The sequence below is a fragment of the Schistocerca piceifrons genome, chromosome 1, assembly GCF_021461385.2.
Source record: "Schistocerca piceifrons isolate TAMUIC-IGC-003096 chromosome 1, iqSchPice1.1, whole genome shotgun sequence".
Lineage (NCBI taxonomy): Eukaryota > Metazoa > Arthropoda > Insecta > Orthoptera > Acrididae > Schistocerca > Schistocerca piceifrons.
In genome coordinates this window covers 232,030,900-232,051,098 of record NC_060138.1, presented here as the reverse complement: position 1 = coordinate 232,051,098, position 20,199 = coordinate 232,030,900, and the positions used below count along the sequence as shown (strand labels likewise).

Sequence of the window (20,199 nt, the reverse complement as noted above, 5' to 3'; positions counted from 1 at the left end):
CCTGGTAAAGCTAACTGCTAAGCTTACGACTCGAACCAAACAACTGTAGCTGTATCGTCATTCATTCGACCTAAATTGTGTTTCATATTACAATGGACCAACTTTGTTTCGATTTGGAGGTGCGGCCTAAAACTTTCCTCTCCCCTTGAATTTCGAGTCTCAAATTTCAGTTGCAACTTAGACTCGGGAAATTTTTTTTTCCTTGATTTCGAGTTTCATTTCTCAGGTGCGGCTTAGATTTGAGTGCGGCTTAGATTCGAGTAAATACAGTATACCATGTCTTCAATTTGAAACCCAAAGACTGTGGAATACATCAAGGCCAAAAATGTTCTCCGATGTTGAAATGTCTACTGACAAAAATTTGGTCACTCTTGTGACGAGTTGATACTTGATGTCAATCGTAAACTCTCCTTCAACAGGAATGGGTTGTTTTCCATAACCGACCAAATGACAATTTGTGGAGGAGACAGAGAGCAGATCGAGCCACATGACGATATGTTTCCAGGTTCATAAGGGACATAAAGGACCTGGTATTGACCTGGAAACAGAACGGTTGTTGCTGAATCAACTGCATACCATAAATCTTGTTGGGGACATCAAGCTCATGGCCATGGACTGGCATAACATTATGCACTTCCATGAATTCCACATCTGCTATCAAGACCCACATGCACAGGAGCTTCAACAGACTATGGCCACATTGGCTCTTTTATGGCTAGCGGCACATACTGAGCACCTATGTGAGTAGCAGTGTGCAGGGTTTATCACATTAATAGTCAGGACACGATGGGAAACTGCTATGGAAAACAGTAAAGTCTAATTACGACCTGACTGAATTGGAGGAACAAATTGAGGAAGTCTGGGAATGCTGACAATGTTGTGTCAATGAGCACAATGACGCAATGTCCATGACATCCTCAACCTATTCAGAAGCGACTTGCACCACTTCAAAAACTGTAGCGACAGGCAAAATCTCCTTAACCATTGGATCTTCTAAACGCAACACCTCCCAATGGACCTCTCCATCTGCAGCAGAATAGACGACGGCATTGTGAATCAGATAATCATTATAGGAGTGCTGGCAGTGAGCACACACAAATTTACTCTTCCTACCTGGTCCATAGAAGTTGGGTACCCACACTTGATAGGGCTGTCCTGGTTTCTTTTGCCACTGGTGGGACTCCAAACAGGACCACCACCACATGGGTTTGCTTAAGGTAGTAAGTAATAAGCAAGTCACACATTTCAGAAAATGACAATGCTGATGAATATTTCAATGGGACAAGTTTTTGAAGCAAATGAAACATTTCAGGCACAACCAATGACAAGAAAAAAAGCTTTTTGCAAGAATGGATCATCCACCTGAAAAGTTGCAAAATGCTGCTGCAGAAGTCACATGTATATGTCCTAATCTTTCTTTGCTTCTTGTAACGGTGGAAAAGCTGGAGGAGCAAACAGGTACTTAGGTGTCAGTGGCTGGGGTGCTTTCAGTGAATTTATAAATAATTGACAAAACACATCTAACTGCCGCTGTTGTTTCTCAAGCTGTTGCTGCTGTTCTAGCAACTGAATGCTGGATCCACTTTACTTGAGAAAGACATGCACAGAATGAACAACACTGTCACCAAAACTGTTGGCAACCACTACATGTGCAAAAATTACATCAGCTGATAACTGCATGCCAATAATGATAGGGTTAAAGAAACATTCGCACAAGTATTTACCAAACAAGTGCAGAGTTCTGTCACTAACAACCAAATGCACACTGGCAAGGAGCTGCTCTGACTCAAGAAGGTTTGCGTACAGTGGAGAAGATGCCAGTGGATGAGGCACCACTGGCAGCAGCCCAACATGTTCATAATTGCCAGCCGGTGCACTAGCTGCAGACTATGATGGCATGCTTGCTTCACCTGGCCACCAATAGCGCCAGATACAAACGCTTCAGTAGCTTTAAACATTTTTGTACACTATCTCTGTATCTTCTTCGATTTCATTCAAATTATGTAACTCACATGTAGCCTTTACACTTTTACTTATGCTGCCTTTATATTTGCAGTGCACTTGCCAAAACCTTAAGCTCTTCTCAGTGATGTAACATAATATCTGGAACAATACTTTCTCACTCATTAAAACATTATTCACAGAACAATCTTTAAAACACATTATTTTCTTTACAAGCCTGTAACATTTTACTTCTGAACAAATGAACTGGTAGGTTATCGTATAAAATTATTCTGACCATTCCACATAAAATGCCAAGTGTAGTGCTATGCCAGCAAGCTAATTAACATGAGGTTCTGATAGCTTATCTTGCACACTTTCTGTTTTCAGGCATACACAAAGTTTTTTACCACCCAGCCTTTCTATGTACCTCCTCTTCAAAGTTTCAACTTCATTTTCAGCCACAGATGCAAACAGCAATTATCAATTATAATGAATGTTGAAATGCTAATGGAAGGAAAGATGCACCAGCTCTTAGGACTTATCAATTGGTAAAAAGTTTTGACAGTTTACACATGATCCTGCAGAGTCCATAATTCCATTGCTACTGAATTTTAAAGGGAATGGAACATGACCAGCAGCACTCATATCTTCCAGTGACACTGTCATTTGCGCACTTTTCAATAGCAATCTTTATTTTATCCACTCGATACATTACATACACTGTCAACCATCCCAAAGAACAAGTGAAAAGAATTTTGTTATTACTTAATATGGCATATTTTTATTCCGTTCTTCCTCTTAAGTGTTTTGCAGCAGAAAAGAAGTGACATGCATATTGTATATGGCATCTTTTATGTATTCTTACCTTGATTTGGCACGCATACGAAGAAATTCTTTCTGGAAAACTTTCCAGCAAGTTCTGAAGCAGCATAAAAATCTCTGAGACACCATCCTTAAAGCCTGTATCTTTCACATTGTTCTTTAGAAACGTTAGCACACCAATCCTTTCCGAAAATATTATGGCAAATGCTAGGTCTGAAACATGACATTGGAAAAATCCACAATTTAAAACTTAGTACAGCCAAAATACATAAAACAGGAGTACTTTTAAATGTGTTATTATGCATATGACATTACTGAAAAAGAGATAGATTAGACCGCCAAGGCAAGCGCCTTATTAGCAAACTTCCATTGTCTACAACTTTTTCGAGCACTAGGAATCATTTATCTGAAATGTGTATAATTTTATTCAAATTACATATTCTGCTTTCAGAGTCTTGTAGAACTGGAGTTCCCATCACACTCCCAAATTCCATCAGAAACAACACATTACCTACCTTATAAAATATACAATACACTGTTCAAAATACTGCATCATCAACTAAGAGAAAGTTAGAGTTATTATTTCACCAAGGACCAGGTCATTAGAGAAGAAGCAAAACAAATACAGTGCACACACATGTGGGGAGGAAAGCACATGCTGTGTGTATGTGTAATATAGCTCGAAAAAGGATTCATCCAAAAGCTAGAAAGTTTTCATTCCTGTTTACACGCCTGTCAGATAATACCTATACTTTTCTAAGGATATTGGTTGCTATTTATAACATTAAAATGCTGTCTGCTGCTTTGAAAAACTACATTTTCCTTAGAATGTATTCATCGCTAGCCCTTACACCGACTCACCAAGTAGTTTCAGTCATTTTCAACTGGAGAATGCAGAAAACTTTTAAATCAATGTAATTGATAATCATAGGGGGGTGAGTGAAAGTCCAAAATAGGCACCAGTTTTTATTTCCAATTACTTACATCAGTGAAATTAGTTCCAAATCCATGACAGACAACTGGTGGCCTTTTCTTATACCCATTGCTGCTTGTGGTAGCTGTTATCAACATTAGTATGCAGGATTTGGATCTCTCCCTACTGCAGCCTTCTTTTGTGGAGACTTTATACACTTAGAACAGGAAAGTCATAATTCTTGGAATAGCGTCTGAACACAAAGGTCTTCCAAGAGCTAAAAGTATCAGTTTTTTCAAGTGCAGAGTCAATGCATTTATGCTCCAATGCAATCTACAAGCTCTTTTATTAATGAAATTTTTCCCTCCTCTTATTTGTCTGTTTTGGTGGGAATTGGCTAGAAGTTTAGTTGATGGGGCAGCTGGTTCTCTCAAATACACTTTGTATTCTGTAAATTTTGAAGCAGAAATGTTAAATCAACCACATGAATAGTGTGTGCCCGGTCCAGCAGTTTTGAACCAATGTTTATTGCTTCCAATACCTCAAGAATAAGGTTTCTCTTGACTGTTGATTGGTTGGTTTAAAAGAGGGGGGAGGGGGGGGGGGGTGGGAGGGAGGGACCAAACTAATAGGTCATTGGTCCCTCGTTTTGATTAAAATAATTCCACATGGGTGGGAGTAAAATAACGAGACATACAAAACACAGCTGGAAGAAAGGAGAAAACCACAAGAATGATAGAAGGGCAAGAAACACTCAAATGGACAAAATCGGACAAGAAAACCATAGAGAGATGCAAGAAACACGTAGAAGAGATTGAAACAAGAGAGCAGATTACCATGGCTGGCTGACCATGAGAATAAAAAGGAGAAGCCAGCCGCTCTGCAACAAATTAAAACTTCCACCCTAAAAGCACTAGGGTGAATGACACAGAGGGACAAAGGACATGCGCTAAAACTTAAATCAAATGATAAAACACACCCTCATGAATAAAAGGTAAAACTAAAACTGCTGTTGAGGCATTGTCACCCAACACCAAAGGCATGGTGCTGGGAAAGTTAAAAGTCCGCCACAGAGCGACTAAAAGTGGGCAGTCCAGCAAGAGGTGGACGACCGTCATTTGTGAGCCACAGCGACACTGAGGTGGGTCCTCGCGACATCATATGTGTTAGCCACGTATGGACAATGAGGGGCCAGCAGAGGACAACTGATTCCCTGTGAGAGGACTGCATGAAAGACTGCCACACATTCATAGTCTCCTTAATGACATGCAGTTTGTTGTGCGTACTGCTATGCCATTCCGTCTCCCAAAGCCATAAAACCCTGCAGCATAAGACAGAACGCAGGTCAGTTTCGGAGATGCCCATCTCCAGAAGCAGTTTCCACGTAGCCTGTCGGCAAGTTTGCTGCCTGGGATTCCGAGGTGTCCTGGGGTCCACACAAAAACCACTGAATGACGGGACCGTTCCGGGGCACAGATGGACTCCTGAATAGACGCTATCAAAGGATGGCGAGGGTAGCATTGGTCGATAGTTTGTAGGCTGCTCAAGGAGTCAGTACACATGAGAAATGACTCACCAGGGCATGAGTGGGTGTGCTCAAGGGCACAAGATATGGCCGCCAGCACTGCAGTGAAAACACTGCAGCCATCTGGCAAGGAGTGCTGTTCAATATGTCCTCTATGAACATACGCAAAACCTACGTGACCATCAGCCATTGAGCCATCGGTGTAACATGTAACACGTTAGCCTCAGTTGCAAATAGAAACCAATCTTTACCCAGGTTTCAGCCAAAATAATTTGGCCTTCCTCAGTGACACTAAACTATTGCATGCCAAAGTTTGGCCATGTCAAGTATAAAACTGTAGCACCGTAGTAACCAGTCATAAATCTACATTACTTAGGCTGAAGAGAAACAGCTGGCCCCACTGCGCGGACAAGGTCAGTAGGCCGTGAGAGCTGTGCTGGAACAAACCGCGGCGAGCAGCTGTGTACCAAGCACCGCTGAAAGGTCATGTGCATGCGCACGTGGAAATATAGATACATAACAGTTGCTACCTTCACATTAGGAATTAGATTAATATAACAATTAAAACCTTTAGTGGCATAATATGTAAAGAACTTACTTCTGCCGAGAACGATACCCTTATAACAGATTTGGAGCCCATGAGAAAGACTAGCTATTACTCAGCAAAATTATTTCTCAATTTTGAATACATTCCTCAAACATTATCTGGTGTGGCTATTTACAGGAAAGATCTGTACTATCATGGAGAGTACATCAGTATGACTAAGCATCAGTAAAAGCAACAGCACCTAAAAACTTAAAAGTAGATGAATTTGAATTAACATAGCATTAGTAGCAGTAATGAAGATAGCATTAAACAAAAGTAGCTTAGGGTGGTTAGAAACTGGATAAGCCTTGCAGAACATACAGGTAGTAACTTAACATAATTTAACATGTTAATCATGGTACTAAAAAAGTGTAAAGTTTAGTGTTAGGTTTCCGAGGAGCTTTTTATAAATTTGGTGTATAACATCATAAATACAAAGGAACAATGTACATGCACATATATTGTGTCAAATTACATATTCTTAGTAAAACATAATGGTTGAAAGAACGAAAGGCAGCAGTGCCTAAATATTTTGCATCTATATATTAAGTTGCTGTCCAGGTGTGTTAAACCGACACTGTCTAACACTGATTAATGAAAGAACAGAAGTTAACCATCAGTATCAGCAAGACTGGGCATGCAACGCCACACTCCTCAATTATATATTTTTTTACTGGCATTAGGTCAAATTTGCATTTAGGCATTTAAACATAAATAACATTTAAAATCAGTGTGATTGGGCGTGTAATGTCACAGTCATAACAAAAAGTCAAGGTTACATTTGCACACATAAATATACATTTCTGCCTATGAATGAAGTGAAGAATATTGTCTCATTAAGATTACTTAACAGCTAATGGGATGATGAATGGGTATGTATCCCATGCTAATGGCATGATGAATGGGTATGCATCCCACAGTCATATTCCACATTGGATACAAGTATCCAGACTGGCTACAGGTAACAGATAATTAATATCTACACGTGGGATAAAAGACATCGTTTCACATAGGTAGGTGTTAGCAAAAACTTAGCAGCTGATGGTAACAACCAACATACAGACTGACTCTGGTCAAACGTTAATTGCAGGCTGTAAGCTGCTAAGCAGCAGTGCCTAAATATTTTGTACTTAAATAATAAGTTACTGCCCAGGTGTGTGACACCGACATTGTCCAACACTGATTAATGAAAGAACAGAAGTTAACCATCAGTATCAGTAATATTGGGCGTGCAACGCCACAGTCTACATCTACATCTACATTTATACTCCGCAAGCCACCCAGCGGTGTGTGGCGGAGGGCACTTTACGTGCCACTGTCATTACCTCCCTTTCCTGTTCCAGTCGCGTATGGTTCGCGGGAAGAACGACTGTCTGAAAGCCTCCGTGCGCGCTCTAATCTCTCTAATTTTACATTCGTGATCTCCTCGGGAGGTATAAGTAGGGGGAAGCCATATATTTGATACCTCATCCAGAAACGCACCCTCTCGAAACCTGGCGAGGAAGCTACACCGCGATGCAGAGCGCCTCTCTTGCAGAGTCTGCCACTTGAGTTTATTAAACATCTCCGTAACGCTATCACGGTTACCAAGTAACCCTGTGACGAAACGCGCCGCTCTTCTTTGGATCTTCTCTCTCTCCTCCGTCAAACCGATCTGGTACGGATCCCACACTGATGAGCAATACTCAAGTATAGGTCGAACGAGTGTTTTGTAAGCCACCTCCTTTGTTGATGGACTACATTTTCTAAGCACTCTCCCAATGAATCTCAACCTGGTACCCGCCTTACCAACAATTAATTTTATATGATCATTCCACTTCAAATCGTTCCGCATGCATACTCCCAGATTTTTTACAGAAGTAACTGCTACCAGTGTTTGTTCCGCTATCATATAATCATACAATAAAGGATCCTTCTTTCTATGTATTCGCAATACATTACATTTGTCTATGTTAAGGGTCAGTTGCCACTCCCTGCACCAAGTGCCTATCCGCTGCAGATCTTCCTGCATTTCGCTACAATTTTCTAATGCTGCAACTTCTCTGTATACTACAGCATCATCCGTGAAAACCGGCATGGAACTTCCGACACTATCTACCAGGTCATTTATATATATTGTGAAAAGCAATGGTCCCATAACACTCCCCTGCGGCACCGCAGAGGTTACTTTAACGTCTGTAGACGTCTCTCCATTGATAACAACATGCTGTGTTCTGTTTGCTAAAAACTCTTCAATCCAGCCACACAGCTGGTCTGATATTCCGTAGGCTCTTACTTTGTTTATCAGGGGACAGTGCGGAACTGTATCGAACGCCTTCCGGAAGTCAAGAAAAATAGCATCTACCTGGGAGCCTGTATCTAATATGTTCTGGGTCTCATGAACAAATAAAGCGAGTTGGGTCTCAGACGATCGCTGTTTCCGGAATCCATGTTGATTCCTACATTGTAGATTCTGGGTTTCCAAAAACGACATGATACTCGAGCAAAAAACATGTTCTAAAATTCGACAACAGATCGACATCAGAGATATAGGTCTATAGTTTTGCGCATCTGCTCGACAACCCTTCTTGAAGACTGGGACTATCTGTGCTCTTTTCCAATCATTTGGAACCCTCCGTTCCTCTAGAGACTTGCGGTACACGGCTGTTAGAAGGGGGGGGCAAGTTCTTTCGCCTACTCTGTCTAGAATCGAATTGGTATCCCTTCAGGTCCAGTGGACTTTCCTCTACTGAGTGATTCCAGTTGCTTTTCTATTCCTTGGACACTTATTTCGATGTCAGCCATTTTTTCGTTTGTGCGAGGATTTAGAGAAGGAACTGCAGTGCGGTCTTCCTCTGTGAAACAGCTTTGGAAAAAGGTGTTTAGCATTTCAGCTTTATGCGTGTCATCCTCTGTTTCAATGCCATCATCATCCCGTAGTGTCTGGATATGCTGTTTCGAGCCACTTACTGATTTAACGTAAGACCAGAACTTCCTAGGATTTTCTGTCAAGTCGGTACATAGAATTTTACTTTCGAATTCACTGAACGCTTCACGCATAGCCCTCCTTACGCTAACTTTGACATTGTTTAGCTTCTGTTTGTCGGAGAGTTTTTGGCTGCGTTTAAACTTGGAGTGGAGCTCTCTTTGCTTTCGCAGTAGCTTCCTAACTTTGTTGTTGTACCACGGTGGGTTTTTCCCGTCCCTCACAGTTTTACTCGGCACGTACCTGTCTAAAACGCATTTTACGATTGCCTTGAACTTTTTCCATAAACACTCAACACTGTCAGTGTCGGAACAGAAATTTTCGTTTTGATCTGTTAGGTAGTCTGAAATCTGCCTTCTATTACTCTTGCTAAACAGATAAACCTTCCTTCCTTTTTTTTATATTCCTATTAACTTCCACATTCAGGGATGCTGCAACGGCCTTATGATCACCGATTTCCTGTTCTGTACATACAGAGTCGAAAAGTTCGGGTCTGTTTGTTATCAGTAGGTCCAAGATGTTATATCCACGAGTCGGTTCTCTGTTTAATTGCTCGAGGTAATTTTCGGATAGTGCACTCAGTATAATGCCACTCGATGTTCTGTCCCTACCACCCGTCCTAAACATCTGAGTGTTCCAGTCTATATCTGGTAAATTGAAATCTCCACCTAAGACTATAACATGCTGAGAAAATTTATGTGAAATGTATTCCAAATTTTCTCTCAGTTGTTCTGCCACTAATGCTGCTGAGTCGGGAGGTCGGTAAAAGGAGCCAATTATTAACCTAGTTCGGTTGTTGAGTGTAACCTCCACTCATAATAATTCACAGGAACTATCCACTTCTACTTCACTACAGGATAAACTACTACTAACAGCGACGAACACTCCACCACCGGTTGCATGCAATCTATCCTTTCTAAACACCGTCTGTACCTCTGTAAAAATTTCGGCAGAATTTATCTCTGGCTTCAGCCAGCTTTCTGTACCTATAACGATTTCAGCTTCGGTGCTTTCTATCAGCGCTTGAAGTTCCGGTACTTTACCAACGCTGCTTCGACATTTTACAATTACAATACCGATTGCTGCTTGGTCCCCGCATGTCCTGACTTTGCCCCGCACCCGTTGAGGCTGTTGCCCTTTCTGTACTTGCCCAAGGCCATCTAACCTAAAAAACCGCCCAGCCCACGCCACACAACCCCTGCTACCCGTGTGGCCGCTTGTTGCGTGTAGTGGACTCCTGACCTATCCAGCGGAACCCGAAACCCCACCACCCTATGGCGTAAGTCGAGGAATCTGCAGCCCACATGGTCACAGAACCGTCTCAGCCTCTGATTCAGACCCTCCACTCGGCTCTGTACCAAAGGTCCACAGTCAGTCCTGTCGACGATGCTGCAGATGGTGAGCTCTGCTTTCATCCCGCTAGCGAGACTGGCAGTCTTCACCAAATCAGATAGCCACCGGAAGCCAGAGAGGATTTCCTCCGATCCATAGCGACACACACCATTGGTGCCAACATGAGCGACCACCTGCAGATGGGTGCACCCTGTACCCTTCATGGCATCCGGAAGGACCCTTTTCACATCTGGAATGACTCCCCCCCGGTATGCACACGGAGTGCACATTGGTTTTCTTCCCCTCTCTTGCTGCCATTTCCCTAAGGGGCCCCATTACGCGCCTGACGTTGGAGCCCCCAACTACCAGTAAGCCCACCCTCTGCGACTGCCCGGATCTTGCAGACTGAGGGGCAACCTCTGGAACAGGACAAGCAGCCATGTGAGGCCGAAGATCAGTATCAGCCTGAGACAGAGCCTGAAACCGGTTCGTCAGACAAACTGGAGAGGCTTTCCGTTCAGCCCTCCGGAATGTCTTTCGCCCCCTGCCACACCTTGAGACGACCTCCCACTCTACCACAGGTGAGGGATCAGCCTCAATGTGTGCAGTATCCCGGGCAACCACAGTCGTAGTCCGATCAGGGGATGCGTGGGACGAGCTGGCCGTCCCCGACAAACCCCCATCCAGACCCCCACAGTGATGCCCATTGGCAACAGCCTCAAGCTGTGTGACCGAAGCCAACACTGCCTGAAGCTGGGAGCGAAGGGATGCCAACTCAGCCTGCATCCGAACACAGCAGTTGCAGTCCCTATCCATGCTAAAAACTGTTTTGCAAAGAATGTCTGAACTAATCTACAGAGAGCGCAAACAAATCGACAAAATTTAAACGGTTATTAAAATACAAGATTGCCTAGTAAATGCAGTAATGCTGCTACTTGCGCATTGCTGACACTGCTCGGCGGCAGAAGGAGACTACGCGAATTTACACTATTCAGGTACTAAACCGCGATGCTACACTCTCAAATACTATAATACGCCCGAAATTTATGAATTAAACAATGCAAGTACCAAAAACACACAAAGAAATTATATAAAAATACTCAGCCTCTCACCAATAATGAGAGTTCGGTATCCATAAATAAAGGCAAATGAAACAGGGAAGGGGCAACAGGCAAAAGTCAGGAAGGAGATTTGGAGATTGGTCAGGATAATCCATTTTTTGCAATCCAAAATCTGGGCATTTATAAAAAATGCACTTTTTAAAGTAGAATGTATAACTTACCAATTAAAATAAGGGACACTACGATAGTCCCAACATTAAAAGTTAGTATACGTTTGCACTTAAAACTATATGTATCATTAATTGCCTTTATTACTAAGAATGAAAGGAACGAAGAGAGAAGCATGTGTTTTTACTTGCATTCCAACTTGCTTTGCTGTACCAAGGAAAGAGCCGTGGTGCTGACAGCTGCTTACCATTTATACTGCCGCTTTTCACACTCACAAGCACATGCACGGGAGCGCACACACCTAAGAACACACACACACACACACACACACACACACACACACACACACAGTGTTTAACAGCTCAGTAGTGATAAACTGGTAAGCTAGTATGTGTCAAATCTCTGAATAGTACTAAAGAATTATTGACAACCAAATTATTTCTGAATTCATCTGTTTCTTGATCATAAATGTATTCTTAAATGTTTAACTGTTTTCAGTGAAAAGAAAACTGCTTTACTATCAAATGTAGCAACATCTGAGCCACACTATAGTTTTCTGCTCTGCTCCTTTCTTTATCCACTTTCATATGACTGCACTGCTGTGGAGATAAAATGAACACATTAACATAAAAAGGATTTAATAACAAAGAACTGATGCTCAAGATGCTGCATTAAATCTGGTAAATGATAAGTACCCTCACATTGTTCCACTTGGGTGCCTAGTTCACCTATTAAAATAGATGTGCTCAGATATTTTACGCTGTCAAAATAGTTAAAAAAGATATGATTTCACTAAGCGTCTAGGAAAGACAATATGAGGAGCCATATTTTTTGTCTTTAATGTTTTGCAGTCAAATACAGTTGTCTTACAAAGCTTAGTTGTAAACAAAAAGGTGCAGTTGTATCTACAGCTTGAAAAAAGAAGAGTGTTCTGATGATGTTTTCTGGTCAACAGTTGAGAAAATGGTAAGAGCTCATGAACCAAATCATTCATTTGATTACAGCTTCAGAGTTAAATGAGCCTCAATTTCACACATAAACTTCAATAAGTTGGTAGTAGTTCTCACTGAGAAATTAGTGTCCTCTCCTCTGCAATCTGCAGAAGAAAAGTCAATCTTATCTAAATTCCAAGCTAGGAAGGAACTCAATGTGTCTTCTATCCATCTTGAAGCTAATCTTCTTAATCCATCAGTACAAGGTAGTATCTTGAAGCTTATCAAGATGCTTGATGCAATAAACTTTGTTTGTGGCACAGGAAAGAACACTGGACTGAATTTTCAATGTGATAGGGGTCTGCAGCTGTAATGAAGTTTTTGAATGATTTCGTGATGCCTTCAGCTGTGGTTCTCATTATTTCATGTACAATTTTGTGTCTATATAATGTGTTTTGCAACAACTGCTTGAAAGTAACATGCTCCTAAAATATAAAAATCTCTCTAATTTCTTTTATGAAGTTAATATGCAGTCATAGCAGCAAGGACATACGCGGCATAATATACTACTACTATACAATCATCCATAAAATACTTGAAAAATGACCTAAGGTCGAAATTGTACAATCATACATGAAATAAAGAGAATGACAACTGAAGGCATCATGAAATCATTCAGACGGCTGGACAAACTTATTTAAGTTAGAGAGAACTTGGCTGATTATAGAGAGAAACAAAGAATTTTGTCCTGACGATGTGTTGGGGAAGGAGTGAGCCCTCATTCTCAGGAAGATAAAAAATCATCATGTACATTCTTTATTGTAGTGGCAAGATTTAAGGTGAACCTGTGAATTGGCAGAAGTTGCCATAAAAATTCCGGGAGCACCAGTTACATCTACTAGTACAGAATGTTCCTTCAGCACTTTCAGACGGAACACAACCTAATCATTTTGATGTCAAGTAAAAACCCCTACTGAACAGTCCAAGCAAAGACAAAATGGAAAGGAACCCAGCAGTCAGTGAGTCAGTGGTGAATCAGGTTCAGGAGAATCTGAGGCCAAGTCAGAACTCCGTAATTCTTCAACTTATGAAGATCATGAAATTCACTGAGAAAGAAGAATTTAATTTTTTGCAGTACTATAGTACAAGTTAAAATACTACCTACAGGCCAGCTCCTTAATATGAACTATACTCTACATCAAAAATTACTTTCAAATTTGAGCATCGTTTGCCCCCCCCCCCCCCCCCCCCTATGTACTATTCCGCAGCTTGTAGTGTCACAGTAGCATTCTCACTTCCCGAGCACAGGGTCCCGGGTTCGATTCCCGGCGAAGGCAGGGATTGTCACCTGCCCCGAGATGACTGGGTATTGTTGTGTCGTCTTCATCATTATCATCATCATCATTCATCCATCCACATTAAGGTAGGAGGAAGGCAACGGAAAACCACCTCCATTAGGACCTTGCCTAGAGTACAGTGGTGCGGGTCTCCCGCATCGTTCCCCTACGCTCTATCAAGAAGCATGGAACCTCATTTCCCTTTTCCTTTTGTACTACCTCAGGAATTTATCGCATTAAAGATGTAAAAAGTTAAGTTTACAGAGTCCAATTTATTTCCCCTAATACCTCTCCCCATTCCCTAACTCTCGAGCAGCTTTATCCAACTTGGTTACCCAACCACTAAAAAAGTAGTGTTGTAAAACACCTTTTCAAATACAAAATATCAGCTTCACTTTTTTATTACGCATCACTTATCAACTTATCTTTAAAATGCACAAATTTCCAAGCATTTATGAATTTCGGCATTTGCCCAGGCATTTATCCTGGGAATCAGCCCCAACTTACAAATTCCCAGGCATTTTACATCACTATCAATGGGTCCAGCGACACAGGTGGTCAAGAGAAATGTTTTATTCCACTTTATACACACACATCATGCTGAAGAGTTGCACGCATAGGCGCCCTACATTCCTGACATCGAGTCAAGCAACGGCCAGCAGCCAGACAGTAGGCTATGGCCTTGACATCAATGGTGCTCTTCTACTTCTTTTGCATCAAGCAACGGCCAGCAGCCAGACAGTAGGCAATGGCCTTGACATCAATGGTGCTCTTCTACTTCTTTTGCATCAAGCAATGGCCAGCAGCCAGACAGTAGGCAATGGCCTTGACATCAATGGTGCTCTTCTACTTCTTTTGCAATGGCATTCCTCTGTGGGACAGGCACCCCGAGTAACTCCGGCACTGCTTATGTCCACTGTCGATGTGAATGGAGACTGCCATGCATGGGAGATGACCTGCTGCTCCCGTGGCAGGTAACTGGTGATGGTAGGTTTCGATGGCAGGTCAGTGGCCTGTGGCATCAAGTCCCACAAGGAGACTCAATGCAGGTGGCAGCTGGCCCGCCCCACTCTCAAATCCACAACTACAGCTGGTAGTGCCTAGTCATCTCGTCGTCTAGCCTCGACCTGGCATCACAGAGGTGCTACCAGACTCTGAATTTGTCTCAAAATTCACACCTATTTATACGGCTCTGATGTGCCTTTGTTGCATTATTACCCAGCCCCCAGTTATATACCTAACAACAAGGGTGTTGCTCTGTTGTGACAACGTCCTCCCTGCTGCATCTATTATCACTGCATGGTGCCAGGTTCTGCTGAGCATTGCAAGGCTGTTTCACAATCTTTTTGCATATGTTACTCTGGCCCACATGTCACCACACTGCACTTAGAGGCCCACAGCTGCTACTACAATACTTCATGGTGGCTTTCTGAACAAATTCCTACTAATCTTCCTTACAACTGGGTAGCAAGACTACGCTGGATACACAAGAATCACTGGACAGGCTGACAACACAGAACGTGGGCATGGGAAGTATTCAGCTTACCAGTATGTGGCATGAAATTAACTGGAGCTATTAGAAATAAGGCAAAGACAGTTAAATTGCTCGCCCGGATTTCAAAAGAAGTCAGCAATGTAAATTGTTGTGCAGTATATGAACTTTATTTCGATGTCATAATTAATATCTATATGAATTCTGATTGTCTTCTGTTAAAATATTGGAAAGGCGGACAGCCATCTCGTTATTGCTTAGGGCTCGCTACTAGGTCTCATATCCGTTCTACGAATTATAGTGAAATAATACTTAATTTTATCTTAAATATGTTTTTATTTATTAGTTATGATTTTATTCCTGTTCACCACTAATGTCTCAACTCTTTGTATATTTTTCAGCCTTTGAAATATGTGGGAATTGGTTGGTTTGGTGACAAGACAGCGTGCCATAAGCTCGCTGTTGTTTATATATTTCAATCGAGCCTGCAAAAAATGTCTTTAACAAAGTCTGGTCATCACCATACTGCGGAACCATTTCTCTGAGAGACACAAAGCCATGTGTCACCAACTAATGACAACTCTGAACCTGATGCAATAACAACATTAAAAAAGGTATCTCATGATAATAAAATTAATCATGCACAAGGAGAACCAAAACGGCCTTGCTGTGCTGGTACTGCGAACGGCTGAAAGTAAGGGGAAACTACAGCCGTAATTTTTCCCGAGGACATGCAGCTTTACTGTATGATTAAATGATGATGGCGTCCTCTTGGGTAAAATATTCCAGAGGTAAAATAGTCCCCCATTCGGATCTCCGGGCGGGGACTACTCAAGGCGACGTCGTTATCAGAAGAAAGAAAACTGGCGTTCTACGGATCGGAGCATGGAATGTCAGATCCCTTAATCGGGCAGGTAGGTTAGAAAATTTAAAAAGGGAAATGGATAGGTTAAAGTTAGATATAGTGGGAATTAGTGAAGTTCGCTGGCAGGAGGAACAAGACTTTTGGTCAGGTGATTACAGGTTTATAAATACAAAATCAAATAGGGGTAATGCAGGAGTAGGTTTAATAATGAATAAAAAATAGGAGTGCGGGTTAGCTACTACAAACAGCATAGTGAACGCATTATTGTGGCCAAGATAGACACAAAGCCCACGCCTACTACAGTAGTACAAGTTTATATGCCAGCTAGCTCTGCAGATGATGAAGAAATTGATGAAATGTATGATGAGATAAAAGAAATCACTCAGGTAGTGAAGGGAGACAAAAATTTAATAGTCATGGGTGACTGGAATTCGTCAGTAGGAAAAGGAAGAGAAGGAAACATAGTAGGTGAATATGGATTGGGGGGAAGAAATGAAAGAGGAAGCCGCCTTGTAGAATTTTGCACAGGGCATGACTTAATCATAGCTAACACTTGGTTCAAAAATCGTAAAAGAAGGTTGTATACCTGGAAGAATCCTGGCGATACTAAAAGGTATCAGATAAATTATATAATGGTAAGACAGAGATTTAGGAACCAGGTTTTAAACTGTAAGACATTTCCAGGTGCAGATGTGGATTCTCACCACAATCTATTGGTTATGAACTGCAGATTGAAACTGAAGAAACTGCAAAAAGGTGGGAATCTAAGGAGATGGGACCTGGATAAACTGAAAGAACCAGAGGTTGTAGAGAGTTTCAGGGAGAGCATAAGGGAACAATTGACAGGAGTGGGGGAAAGAAATACAGTAGAAGAAGAATGGGTAGCTTTGAGGGATAAAGTAGTAAAGGCAGCAGAGGATCAAATAGGTAAAAAGACGAGGGCTAGTAGAAATCCTTGGGTAACAGAAGAAATATCGAATTTAATTGATGAAAGGAGAAAATATAAAAATGCAGTAAATGAAGCAGGCAAAAAGGAATACAAACGTCTCAAAAATGAGATCGACAGGAAGTGCAAAATGGCTAAGCAGGGATGGCTAGAGGACAAATGTAAGGATGTAGAGGCTTTTCTCACTAGGGGTAAGATAGATACTGCCTACAGGAAAATTACAGAGACCTTTGGAGATAAGAGAACCACATGTATGAACATCAAGAGCTCAGATGGAAACCCAGTTCTACGCAAAGAAGGGAAAGCAGAAAGGTGGAATGAATATATAGAGGGTCTATACAAGACCGAAGTACTTGAGGACAATATTATGGAAATGGAAGAGGATGTAGATGAAGATGAAATGGGAGATATGATACTGCTTGAAGAGTTTGACAGAGCACTGAAAGACCTGAGTCGAAACAAGGCCCCGGGAGTAGACAACATTCCATTAGAACTACTGATGGCCTTGGGAGAGCCAGTCACGACAAAACTCTACCATCTGGTGAGCAAAATGTATGAGACAGGCGAAATACCATCAGACTTCAAGAAGAATATAATAATTCCAATCCCAAAGAAAGCAGGTGTTGACAGATGTGAAAATTACCGAACTATCAGTTTAATAAGTCACAGCTGCAAAATACTAACACGAATTCTTTACAGACGAATGGAAAAACTGGTAGAAGCAGACCTCGGGGAAGATCAGTTTGGATTCCGTAGAAATGTTGGAACACGTGAGGCAATACTAACCTTACGACTTATCTTAGAAGAAAGATTAAGAAAAGGCAAACCTACGATTCTAGCATTTGTAGACTTAGAGAAAGCTTTTGACAATGTTAACTGGAATACTCACTTTCAAATTCTGAAGGTGGCAAGTATAAAATACAGGGAGCGAAAGGCTATTTACAATTTGTATAGAAATCAGATGGCAGTTATAAGAGTCGAGTGGCATGAAAGGGAAGCAGTGGTTGGGAAAGGAGTGAGACAGGGTTACAGCCTCTCCCCGATGTTATTCAATCTGTATATTGAGCAAGCAGTAAAGGAAACAAAAGAAAAATTCGGAGTAGGTATTAAAATTCATGGAGAGGAAGTAAAAACTTTGAGGTTCGCCGATGACATTGTAATTCTGTCAGAGACAGCAAAGGACTTGGAAGAGCAGTTGAACGGAATGGACAGTGTCTTGAAAGGAGGATATAAGATGAACATCAACAAAGGCAAAACGAGGATAATGGAATGTAGTCAAATTAAATCGGGTGATGCTGAGGGAATTAGATTAGGAAATGAGACGCTTAAAGTAGTAAAGGAGTTTTGCTATTTAGGGAGTAAAATAACTGATGATGGTCGAAGTAGAGAGGATATAAAATGTAGACTGGCAATGGCAAGGAAAGCGTTTCTCAAGAAGAGAAATTTGTTAACGTCGAGTATAGATTTAAGTGTCAGGAAGTCGTTTCTGAAAGTATTTGTATGGAGTGTAGCCATGTATGGAAGTGAAACATGGACAATAACTAGTTTGGACAAGAAGAGAATAGAAGCTTTCGAAATGTGGTGCTACAGATGAATGCCTAAGATTAGATGAGTAGATCACATAACTAATGAGGATGTATTGAATAGAAATGGGGAGCAGAGGAGTTTGTGGCACAACTTGACTAGAAGATGGGATCAGTTGGTAGGACATATTCTGAGGCATCAAGGGATCACCAATTTAGTATTGGAGGGCAGCGTGGAGGGTACAAATCATAGAGGGAGACCAAGAGATCAATACACTAAGCAGATTCAGAAGGATGTAGGTTGCAGTAGGTACTGGGAGATGAAGAAGCTTGCACAGGATAGAGTAGCATGGAGAGCTGCATCAAACCAGTCTCAGGATTGAAGAGCACAACAACAACAAAGGAGAACTTAATAATCATTCAGCTTGTCAAATACCAAGTCTAAATCTATATATGTTTTTGCCATTCTTTTGCTGTCAATGTGATGCACCTTTTGTTCATTAACATTTAACGTTTCTTCCTCTACAATTAACGTTAAATCCACACCAGTAAATATGATAAGATTTTCTGAGCATACAACAGCAAGGTATTTTGTGCCCACTTGAAAGTGTAATAAGACGAGTGTGAAGAAAGACAGCAAAATTACTAAAATGAAAACTGCAAATAGAAACATAAAGAAGGTCCTAAAAACTTGCGCACACAAAACAACAAAAATCATGTAGGCTGATCTAACACATGGTAAAACAGAAAGAAACTGTGGAAAGAATTAGAAGAAGACAGCAGACAGCTGCAGCTGGCTGGTCACTGGAATAAAAGGCGAACAGCCAGCCATTCTGCAACACACTAAAATCTCCAGCTTACAGACTTAGGCCGGAGTCCAGACATACCACAAAATTTTAAAAGCTTGACCACACTTGTCTCGTTATCAGATAAAGTAGAGGACACATGCCATCTAAATTCATTAAAGCCTTCTTTTCACAAAATAAAATGCACTCAATTCAAATGTGGCATACACTGACTTGCACATCACAGGCATCACAGACGGGAGCACTCTCACCAGAGTAAAAAGCCATGTGCTAGGGGACAGTGCCCAATTCAGAGGTGAGTCAGCACCACATCATCTCATCTCATCGGAGTGTCCGGCATGACAATCTCCAAGGCCAAACAGTTGGCTTCACCAAATGCAGTTTATTGTCCAACACTGCCAGCCACTCTTCCTCCCATAACTGCATGATACTGTAAGGGAATCGCAGCGGACGAAAAACTGTTGGCCCAAAGATGTTTCATTTGTTCCAAAGGCGTCAGGATCACGTGGAGCTTTTCAGAAGAGACAGTATAGGTATAGGGAAAGCAAATCCTGAAGACATGCTCACAGAATACAACTGAACAGCCCGGAATGTAGCGTTGTTATGAGCCAGCTGTACACACAACTGTAAAACTGTGATACCTATCTAAAATGTTGAGAAACAGAGACTGAAATGTATAATTGGGAGTGCAATCATATCTAAAATAATTCCAGGCCTCTGTAAGAGCCAAAGTGGAGATCTGCTCCAACCTTGGTGCAAAACATTAAAACCAGCCATACTCATCTCTAAAAGGAAATCCTTCGCGTGAATCCCATAGGTCTAGTCACTTGTTGTCGAGCATAAAAGAGCCCTTCCGTTGGTGACCCAGCAAGAATATGATATGCAGGTGTGTATGGCATGGGCAGTGTCTTATAAGGCTCACACCATAGGAGACTACTTCTGATAAGAAGCCTCAGCACAGACACTTGGCTGGTTCAAAAAG

General features: G+C 41.6%; 1 protein-coding gene across 1 annotated transcript in view; it reads right to left on the bottom strand.

Moving 5' to 3' along the window:
• Window positions 1-20,199, bottom strand: part of LOC124803212 (DNA-dependent protein kinase catalytic subunit-like) — a 561,762-nt gene that overhangs the window by 498,928 nt on the left and 42,635 nt on the right. The window contains exon 2 of the mRNA XM_047264427.1: window positions 2,810-2,979. Coding sequence (XP_047120383.1) covers window positions 2,810-2,875 — 66 coding nt within the window. The 5' untranslated portion in view covers window positions 2,876-2,979. The remainder of the gene's footprint in view (window positions 1-2,809; window positions 2,980-20,199) is intronic.